Source organism: Vombatus ursinus, unplaced genomic scaffold (assembly GCF_900497805.2).
Source record: "Vombatus ursinus unplaced genomic scaffold, bare-nosed wombat genome assembly UNPS02000580.1, whole genome shotgun sequence".
In the NCBI taxonomy this organism is placed as follows: Eukaryota; Metazoa; Chordata; class Mammalia; order Diprotodontia; family Vombatidae; genus Vombatus; species Vombatus ursinus.
This window is the reverse complement of record NW_020940358.1, coordinates 30,072,475-30,083,779: the sequence shown is the minus strand read 5'-3', so window position 1 is coordinate 30,083,779 and position 11,305 is coordinate 30,072,475. Positions and strand designations below refer to the sequence as shown.

Sequence of the window (11,305 nt, the reverse complement as noted above, 5' to 3'; positions counted from 1 at the left end):
AGAAAGAAAGAAAGAAAGAAAGAAAGAAAGAAAGAAAGAAAGAAAGAGGAGTAAGGACTCCCAAAGACAGCAGAGGCTGGTTTTGCTCTCAGGATATGGAAGCATCTTTAATTCCTCCCTGATGAGAGAGGGGGGAAAAAAGTGCCTCTCCCTGTCATGACCTGGCCAAACCTCACCCCATACGCCCCAGACAGATCTACCTGGCCTGGCTACCTGACGCAGCAGTGAAAGCAGTAAAACTTGTTCATCTCCTCTATTAAGACATCACACAGAACACAATGCACACAAAAACATACAATACATACAAAAACACAATGGAGTTCCATGCCTAACAAGCAATACACAGAGAAACATCAGTAGACATACACAACATGAGCAGAGACATACACAGAAACATTACGAAAGCACACACATTCATACAATAAAATCAAAACAAACACACATCCTATATTAACAAACACACTATCATCCACACTCACCACCCAAGCCCAGAGAAGCTTGAGTATGCACACTCAGAAGGGAAACCTGGGGGAGCATGAGCACCCAGACACATATGCACTCATGGGGCTTGGTGTTGAGGCAGCTCTGTCACTCCACAGCTCAGGTCTGGGTGGAACTAAATTAGCATAGATGAAGAAACCCCCAGAGACACAAAGCCTGTTTTTCTGCCTCATCAGGATATTTTTCTAGACTATGGCAAACAGAAGACATGCTACCAAACAGAAGGCAGAAAAAGCAAATGTGTGTCCTGCCTAGTGGCTGGCACCAAGGCTACTGGGAGTCCAGAGTGTCTTCTAGAAGACCTTCCTGAATGTGTCAGTTCTGTTCCAAATTTCTCTTCACCTTCCCCTGTGTCAGCATCACTTTCAGTTCCATATGATTGGGAAGAAACTTGGACCACGTAAAATTTTCTGGCTCTTGTTGGTGACTTTGAGATGGTCATGCTACTAAACTGGATCTGGTTATACAATACTGACAGAGAATAGAGAAAGAAATCAGAGCCTCCTGCACTACAGAGCCTGGATGGAACCACTTCCAGGGGCAAGGATGGTTACCTCACAGGCCAAATCGAGGTACCTACAAGCAGTCTTGAAGAATTTTTGCTAGGACATTTTCTCCTTCTACTTTCAACCTGACAGATTACCTCTGTCTTACTTTCAGTCTTTTCAAACTATATCATAACTATCACCACCATCATTACGACCAGTAAAGCATCTTTTTACTTTGACCTCTTTTATTTGACCAAATGTTATATTTTTTCTAGAGAAATGTGATTCAAAACCTGGTGACTAGAATGTGTCGGTGAATATTAAAACCACTGTGAAGCACATTCATGAAACCCTTTTTTCCAGGCCTTCAAAAGGATTAAAAAAAAAATGCTTTAAAGTTTATAAGATCATGGGATCTAGAGACCATCTCGTTGAACCCTTTCATTTTACAAATGAGGAAATTGAGGCCCAGAGAGACTAAGCAGCTTTCCCAAGGTCACAGAGTTAAGTGGTAAAACTAATATTCCCACCCTCAGTCATCAAATTTCAACTCCAGGGCTGGCACAAACCACTGTGAGAGCATTCTGAGCTCTGCTACTGCTTTGCTGGTTGACTCTGACTGAGCTGGGACAAGAAGTGAGTCTCAAGAATTCCCACGATGGGGTTATGTCCACTAGAACAGGCTGCCTCCTTTGTTAATGGGTGGTTGGCTTTCCAAGGCAGGAATCTTGGTAGCTGATAATTACTAACAATACATTATGATTGTTACTGTCATAACTGTGTGACATTTCTATAGCCAAGAGCATCTGATGGGAAAAGCTGAGTCTTCATCCTCATACAAAGACTCTCTTTATAGTGTGAATGCCAAAGAAGGTGGTGAAAGAGGTAGATTCTGAGGCTATATAGGCTCCCAGTGCCCCCAGTCATTTGAACCATTTTCTCTAAGACTGTCTTCCTTCTACTCTGTATCTCTTGTACATGTACCTATTTATGTATTGTCTTCCCAATTAGTATGTAAGCTCCTTGAAGGCAGGTGCTGTTTTTACATTTTTGCCTTTCTTTCTATCACCAGCACTTAGCAGAGGAGCTACCACATAGTAAGTGCTTAATAAATGCTTGCTGATTGCTTGAGGCAGCTAGTGAAAGGGAAAGAGCTCTGGACTTGGAATCACAAAGATTTAAGTTCAAATCTGGCTTCAGACACTTAATAGTCATGTGATCCTGGGCAAATCACTTAACCTCTGTCTGCCTCAAACTTTTCAGCTGTAAAATGCAGATATTATCTACCTCACAGAGCTATTGCAAGGATCAAATATTTGTAAAGAGATTAGAACAGGGTCTGGCATATAATATAGAATATAATATTAATAAATATCTGTTCTGTTCCCTCCTGATTGATTGAAAAGACTATACAGTGAGGAGATAGATAAACAACTTGACCAAAGTTGCACAGCCATGGGAGAGGAATAAGTGAATCAAGAAGCATTTATTAAGCACTTACTATATGCCAGGTTCCAAGTGCTAGGGATACAAAAAAAGGGCAAAAAATATGGTCTGCCCTCAAGGAGTTCACTTTCTAACAGATGAAACAATATGCAAATAACAATGCAAGATATATGAAGAGTAGATACAAGGTCATCTCAGGGGGAAGGCATTCATAGTAGGGGGAACTAGGAAAGGCCTTCTGCAGAAGGCAGAATTTGACCTGAGTCTTGAAGAGGTCAGGGAAGCCAGTAGATAGAGATGAGACCGAAGAGCATTCCAGGCTTGGGGGAAAAGGTACAGAGTCTAGAGATGGAGTGTCTTGTTAAACGAACAGCCAGCAGGCCAACAGAGTTGGATCATCAAGTGTTTGAAGGGGAATAAAATGTAAGACATGTGGAAAGGTAGGAAGGGCCCAGACTATGAAAGGCTTGATTATTTTTTAAATTTAATTTAAAATTTTTTTGTTACATTTTAAGTTCCTGTCTCACTCTCTCCCTTTTCACCGTGCATTAGAGAAGGTGCCATTTGACACAGATTTATAAATATATCTAAAACCACACTACACATACTTCTATTTATCAGTTCTTTCTTTGGAGGTGGATAGCATCTTCCTTCATAGGTCCTTTATAGTTGATTTCAGTATTTATAGTACTCAAACTTCGTTGTTCACAATTATTCTTTGAATAATATTGCTGTTACCATATACAACATTCTCTTTGTTCTGCTCACTTTACTTTTTGTTATTTCGTGTTGTGAAAGGCTTTAAATGCCAAACAGAACATTTTATATTTGATCCTGGAGGTAACAGGAAGTCACTGGAGTTTGAGTGGTGAGATGACATGGTCAGAAGTGTTTGAAAGAAATTGAGAGAAGAAATAGAAGTCTTTGGCAGAAGTTGTAATTTCCTATGGAAGGTGGAACTAGGGATAGGATACTGGTTGGTTTTCTCTGGGGTGAATATAGCCAAAGTGGGATAAGTCTATGGCAAAATGTACGTGAGAGCATAGCCTCAAGAGTTGGGGAAAGCTGCCATTTTTTTTTTACCAAGCAGGGTCACTTTAGGTTAATATCATGGCTACCCTGGCCTCAGTTTCCCCATCTACACCATGGGGAGAAGCCAAACCCTTTGAGTTTGCAGGATGAAAGGCTCTTCAGCGGCAGAGAACATGGCTACCTGTAAAACTGGGTTAATGACGCCACTGGCTCTCTGGCTAGAGATGAGTCTGGTCTTCTTTGAAGATGAAACATGCTCGACCCTAATGAGGAGTCAGTTGTAGTAGAATTAAGACTGGGCGCCAGCTTCCAATGAGTTTTATCATAGACCACTCATCAGGCCCCACCCTGCCTGAGTAGCATAGGGATGAGGGTTTCTTAAATAGTCTAACTTGAACTTTTCAGTTCACTCAAACAAAATACCACACAACCCATCCACCCCATTTGCTTCTGCTTGCCTTTACTGGGGCAATGTTCTTTTTCCCACCTGATTCTTGATTACCTTACTCAACATTCTGCCCCGCAGGGCAAGGAAACAGCTCCAAGGAAAGCAAATGTGGAACAAGAGGGAGAGAGAAAAAGAGTCTCTCAAATGGCCTCAAGCTTCAATGAGTAAGTTTCTAGCAGGAAAGTCATTCAGAACCCCCTCTTATTCTCCTCTGTAGAATCTCCTCCATTCCCCTCTTAAGTCCACCAGCATCTCAAACCCTGTGTTTATGTGCACCAAGCCAGGTTTGCAAGCCCACTCTTTTTCTGGTGTGAGTACAACAGTCCATTTTCTAAAATGGTGGCCATCCAACACATGGAACTTTCATAGCATCCTCTATATGCAATGGCAATGGTTCCTAAAATAACCAATGATCCTTCTTATTTCTCATTATCTTTTGGCCTTTTAGATGGATATATTCTATTGTCAGAAAGGCACGGATAGACAGTAAAGCTAAAAATGACAGCCTACTGAGTTGGAGATGGCAATAGCTAAGATGGTCAAGGCAACTCTTTGGCACCTATGGGTGGCTGCTGAAGTACATAGTGGTGGTACTTTATGAATCTTCATTATATACTCTTCCTTCCTTTCTCTCCCCCTACCTTCCTTTTTCTTCTACCATTCCCATTTTGTTATGGTGTAGGCCTGCCTCTCAACAAGCATTGCTCATCCACGCTCAAGGCATCCAGGATTAAAGAGGCTGCTTATACACGAACCAAAAGCTAACTTCACCCATTTTGGGGTAAAGAGCTACCTTTGTCCTTAAGTGGTCAGTTACTGGTTCTGCTTTTTCAGAAACTTGAGCACAAGCCAGGAGCTATAATAAACAAGTGGGTCTGGCTTATAGATAATACTTGACAAAGCAGAACAGGGAACGGAGGTAGCTGTGACTCTCTTGGGAAACAGCAGCCTCAGCAATGTGCTGAATATCGAGAAGAACTGAAAGATAACTTTCTCCCAGTTTTCCCAGAGGAGAAGCATACTGGAGAATTATCACATCTTCTTAATGGTCCTACATTCATTAAGTAATTAATTCCTTTATCTGATTTGCAAAAAGATGCCCAAAGGCTGCATCTTTGGATGAATTGACATTAACTTCAGAGAAGGTTCTTCTCCGAACTGGCTGCCTACCTAAATTTTGGAGAAATAAAAGGGCCAAGGCCTTCAAGCTTCTGTGTTAGGAAGCCAAAGGGCCAGATCTAGCTTTATTCCAACCCATGGAAGGGTCTTGGCTCTTTAGGAATGAAAAAGATGGGACCTGAAACCCAGGGATTTGATTCCTTCAGTCTTCATTAGGTCAAGCAAGTATCTACCTCCCCTTACATTTCAATTACAAAACCACTGTCTCCTTATCTTTTTATTCTACCCCTGGCCAGAGTTTCAACAGCTATATGAGCAACTCAGCTTCACCCAGCTCCCTAGGCCTTAGTTTAAGACTAATCTGAAAATCACTACGGAAAACAAAGCCATGTCAAGCTGTGAAAGACACTGTAATTCACACGTACGGTGTCAAGGATACATTCAACACTGGAGTCTCCATTCCTAGTATATGCTATATTGCTTGTCAGTGTCTCTGTGAGGGGGTGTGTACAAAGGTACTAATTACAGGCTATAGAGCAGATAATTAGCACCTCCTCTTAATAGGGGAGGCAACCTGTTGGTATCTGCCCTGGAACCGCCTCAGGGATTTAAAAAAAAATTTTTTTTTAATTTTTTGGTGAGGGACAAAAGATGGAAAGTAATGGAAACACATCACACCATACAGCCTTACTACAGGTCTTGGACACTGGATGAGGTGAGGATATGCAAAGGGCTCACCTTTTGATCTAGCTCCGTGTTGACTTCTAGCTGTCGATTCTGGTTTTGCAAGGCTGGTGAGCAGGCAGTCAAGTGTTGCCCTAAGGAAGATGGTTTCATGAGTCCCAGGAGACGGCAGAGCAAGGACAGCTGTAAAGAAGAGGAGAAGGAGGGTGCATCATTGATGTGGTGCTTAGGGATACATGCACTGAGGAGTTCAGGAATCCTAGCAGAAGACCACAACCAAGCAGCTTCTTTGTTCTTTTTTATCTAGAAACTGAAAATTGCTTTCTTTAAGCTTTAAGAATCAGGGACAGGCAGCCCAGGCTTGGAATCAGAATTGGGTTCAAGTCTTAGCCCTGAAGTGTAATAGCTCCTGATCCTAGAAAAGTCCCGACCTCTCCCAATCTTAGTTTCCTCAGATATAAACAAGGGGCAAGAATGCTGATGCTGCCTCCTTCTCAGGGAATGTTGTAAGGAAAGTATGGCATGGTGAAATGAGCAACAAACTTGGAGTCAGGAGACCTGGATTCAAATCCTGCCTCAGACACTTATCTGCCTGACCATGGGTAAGTCATGCAAAAGTCTCTGGACCTCGATTTCCTTGTCTGTAAAATGGATCTTAAAAAAGAAAATAAATTAAATGGGAATGATATCACTTACCTAGTAAACACGCATGTTGTAAATCCTAAAGCGCTTTACAAATGTGAGGTATCAAAGAAACAGTGTGGTAGAGTGGAGAGCGGGCTAGATTGAGAATCTGAGAAAAATACCTTTGAATCCCAAACCTGCCTCTCTGTTCTTGGGCAAGTTACTTAACCTCTTTAGGTCTTGGTTTACGCTAAATTTACTCTAAGACTCTAAGAATACGTACATAAAGGTTATTTCGAACCCAGGATATCCTAACCCCATATAAAGAAAGTCAGAGAGTGTGGAACAAGGTCTGGGAAGAGGGTCTCTGCCTCCTTTCTACACTGTTTTCCTCTAAATTCTAAAAAAGCCAGTCATACCGACAAATGAGAGAACACACTCTATCTTAGTACTTGGGTAGAAGGTGTCAGACAGCATCTAAGTATATAATCTAACCACCAGTATAAACGCCTACAGGCATGCAGCCTGGAGCATACAAACTGACAGGTGATAAGTTCGCTTGGGCAGCCTCTACTAGTGGGAACCCTTGATCTCCTTGGGCTGAAAACTGGAAGAGGCTGACTAATTTCTCGGAAGTTAGCTTCTTAGTGTCTGCAAAAGCAGACAATGAGGCTCTTGCTTCTCAGACATTATATGAGATGGAGAGCGGGAGGAGCAAATGGGCATACAGGAGAATTTGTCAAGTCTGCAAATGCAGCCCTGGGGGGGTGGGGGCAGCGGTTGGTGTGGGTATTCATATATTCACCAGGCTCCTCCACCTCAGAAGCTCAAACCCAAACTACGTGTTCACACCATATCCATATGGTTGCTCATGATTTAGAGCACCACCTCTCCTCAAGTCCAGCTTCCCTGCTCACCTCAAAGCCCCTCTTCTCAAGTACACCTGGCTGCTTCGTCATGACTCAACACGACTCACCAGCCAGACACTCAACTCAGCACCTATCTACCAGATTGCAGGTTTAGACAGCCAAAGTCTCAAGGCTGTTGAAGGGATGCAATGGTGGCTAGGTGCCAGGATCATCTCCCTCTTCCTCCTCCTCTCCCCCTAGTCTGTGGCCCTAGGCTTACAGAAATGGTGCAGTGTTCTTTAGCAAACCACCTATCTTTAGTCAGGGAGAGAAGGAGGAGGGACAACAAGAGAGAGATGACTGGCCATGGAAGCTTGGACATAAACTTGACCTGGCTCTGCACTCAAACCACTGAAGCCTTAGTCCCTTGGTAGGTTCTTAGAAATCCGGGGAGTATTTTCTAAAATACCTCTGTCCATTAATTTCTTATGACCACACAAGCATTAGATTTTGCCTTTAAAGACCCAGAGATGTAAAGGACAGAGAATTATACTATTACACGTGTACAACCCAAACAAATAAAACATATTCTTTTGGCACCATGGCCATCAATATTATCTCCTTTTGGCTTTGCCTGGTACGAAGTCACTTCTGCTCTCTAAACAGTCCTCAGCTCCAGAAGCCCAGGGGATGGGGGATGGGCAGATGGTGCACAATTACAGGCGCTTCACTTGCTCCCATTATCTTCTTCTTGCTTAGTTAAAACAGCTTCAATCAGATCAGCTCACCAAGCTGCTTCTCCCTGTTATTTGCTATTGTACTTGCTGATTGCTTATTCTTTTTACATTTCTGGCCTGTGGGTATAGCACTAGAAAGCTGAATTAAAGGGATGAATAACTTAAGAAATAACCTTACACACACACACACATACACACACACACCCCTGCAGCAAGCTTGGGATAAGGGCTCATTTTGGTTGTGACAGGTACTGGTATGGTAGAGTTAGGATACAGATTGTAAACTGCCTGAAGTTGCGAGACATCATGCCAAACATTCAGCCATGAAGAGCAAACAGCTCACACCAGAAATCAAATAATTACTCAAGAAAGGAGGCCTCCCTTGGCTGGGTTATTTTTTTTTTTCTGTTCTGAAATAAGGAAGATGAGTTTGTTTATTGTAGCTCTCATGATGATGCCAATGGTGGAATGATCCCAAGGTGGCATCAGCACTGATGCTGGACTTTTCCAAGACAGAATGATTTTTTGCATTCTTATACCCCATTAGTCACCCAACAGCATGGCCACCTTGACACAACATACTACTTAATATCTGAGATTAATTTAGTTTTCCAATTCTTTTTAAAATTCAATTTTGTTTTATTTTCCCTTCTGAATTCTCTCTCTCTCTCTTTTTCTCTCTCTTCTATTCCCTCCCCCACCCACCGAGAAGTCAAGAAAAACAAAACTCACTACACATATGTATAATCAGGCAAAATAAATTCCTACCTTAGCTACGTCCAAAAATAAAATAAAAAATAAATAAAAAGCAAGAAAGAGGAAACAGAATATGCTTTATTTTGTACTCTGAGTCCATCTAGCCTCTCTTTGGAGGTAAATAGCATGTTTCATCATGAGTCCTCTGAAATTGTCTTGATCATTTACTAAGTCTTTCAAAGTTCATTCTCTTCACACTATTGCTATTATTGTGTACCCTGTTTTCCTAGTTCTGTTCACTTCACTTTGTATCAGTTAGTACAAATCTTCCTAGGTTTTTCTGAAACCCTCTCCTTCATCTTTTTTATCACATTGTAGTGTTCTATCACATAACTTGTTCAACCACTCCGTAACTGACGGGCACCTGATTAACTCTTTATCTAGATCTATCCCTGCACCAAAAACCATGCTCTTACTTAACTCCTTTTCTGCTTCACTCAGTTCATTAGTAACTTCCTGTTGATACTGGATTCTCTCCTCATGCTAAACCATATGGATTCAACCACTTCTCTAACATGCCAGGCTTCCCCCCATTGTTGATACCTTGGATCCTATATTAGAATCACGGCATATCAAAGTTGGAAGCAACCTCAGAGTAATCCAGTATCTACTGTAGCAAAAATCTCATTTGCAACACACCTGACAAATAGCTAGTCTTTGCTTGGAATCATTGAGTGAAAATGAATTGACTACATAAAACAGCTTATTCCATCTTTAAATAGCTCTAGTTGTTAAAAAGTTTATTCTTATATCAAATCTAAGTCATCATCTCTTCAACTGCAAACCATTGCTCCTATTTCTGTCTTCTGGGACCAATCAAAACATGAATCTCTCCTCCACAGGATAGCCTTTAAAATAACTGAAGACAATTATCATGCTCTTTCCCTATCCCTACCCTCAAGTCTTTTCTTCTGGCTAAATATTACCAGTTCTTTCAACTGGGAATCCTCAGTTTAATCTTCATATACTATAACGTTAAAGTTCTTGACCATTCTAGCTGTCCTCCCCAAAATACTCTGCAGTTTAATAATAATCTTCTTAAAATGACTAACATAATGTTCCAAACATGGTCTAGCCAGCAAGCCCTTCCCTAGTCCGAGACACAATGAATCTCTTAACGTAGACTAAGAGTGCATTAGGTTTTCTGATTGCCATACAACACCACTGATTCAGCTTGTAGTCTACTAAAACCTCATGAAGAAATGGAGACCCACAGGTTTGTTGAAGAGTTAACTTTAGTTCCTCTTAAAAAAAAAAAAAGAAAAGAAAAGAAAAGAAGGAAGGAAGGGGATAGAGATGGCAAGCTCTTGACTGGGGAGCTAAACCTCGATTTCTGACAAAATTCTAAATATATTGTTAAAGAATGGTTAATGAGCATGTGGAAAAGTCAACAGTGAGGACAAATAGTCAATAAGAATAGTTTGTGCCGGACTAGGCTCATTTCCCTTTTTTGACAAAGTTATTTGGCTGGTCGATCAAAGGAATACTATAGGTGTACTTTCACTTAATTTTATCAGAACATTTAACCAAGTCTCCTATGTATTCTTTGTTTCCCTTAATATAATTTATTTATTTTTAGTTTTCAACGTTCACTTCCATAAGATTTTGAGTTTTGAATTTTCTCCCCCGCCGTCTTCTTCCCCCTCCCCAAGATGGCATGCAATCTGATATAGGCTCTACTTATACATTCATATTAAACATATTTTCACATTAGTAGTGATATAAAGAAGAATTAGAACTAATGGGAGGAACCACAAGAAAGAAAAAACAAAATAAAACAAAAGGAGAGCAAATAGGATGCTTCCATCTGCATTCAGACTCCATAGTTCTTTCTCTGAATGTGGATGGCATTGTCCATCATGAGTCTTTTGGAGTTGTCTTAGATCCTTGCATTGCTAAGGAGAGCTAGGTCTATCAAGGTCAGTCATTGAACAATGTGATTGTTACTGTGTACAACGTTCTCCTGGTTCTGCTCATTTCATTCAGCTTCAGTTCATATAAGTCTTTCCAGGTTTTTCTGAAGTCTGCCTGCCCATCATTTCTAATAGCACAATAGTATTCCATCACATTCATATACCACAACTTGTTCAGCCATTGTCCTCAATTTCCAATTCTTTGCCATCACAAAAACAGCTGCTACAAAATTTTTGTACATGTGGGTCTTTTTCCCATTTTTACGACTTCTTTGGGATACAGCCCTGGAAGTGCTTTTGCTGGGTCAAAGGGTATGCACAACTTTACAGCTCCTTAGGCATAGTTCCAAATTGCTCTCCAGAATGGTTGGATCAGCTCACAACTCCACCAGCAATGCATTAGTGTTCTAATTTTCCTTTATCTTCTCGAGTTTATCATTGTCCTGTTTTGTCATGTTAGCCAATCTGATAGGTGTGATGTGGTACCTCAGCCATGCTATTCTTATAGACAAGATAGAAAGCTGTGAACTAGACAGTTAGGAAGAAGATCCACAAATATTTGTACAGTTGAACACAAAGATTAATCCTTAATGGTTCAACATGACCTTGGAAGGAATAGAGAACTCCTTCAGTTTGAGGATCTTTGCTTAGTCCTATGCTGTTTAAAGTTTTGCTTTTGCTTTATAATCAATGACATGAATAAAGAAAC

General features: G+C 41.0%; 1 protein-coding gene across 1 annotated transcript in view; it reads right to left on the bottom strand.

The window, feature by feature from the left end:
* The window catches only part of FAM178B (family with sequence similarity 178 member B), a 116,140-nt gene that overhangs the window by 25,882 nt on the left and 78,953 nt on the right, over positions 1-11,305 (bottom strand). The window contains exon 14 of the mRNA XM_027852614.1: positions 5,773-5,901. Within this exon, the coding sequence (XP_027708415.1) occupies positions 5,773-5,901 (129 nt within the window). The remainder of the gene's footprint in view (positions 1-5,772; positions 5,902-11,305) is intronic.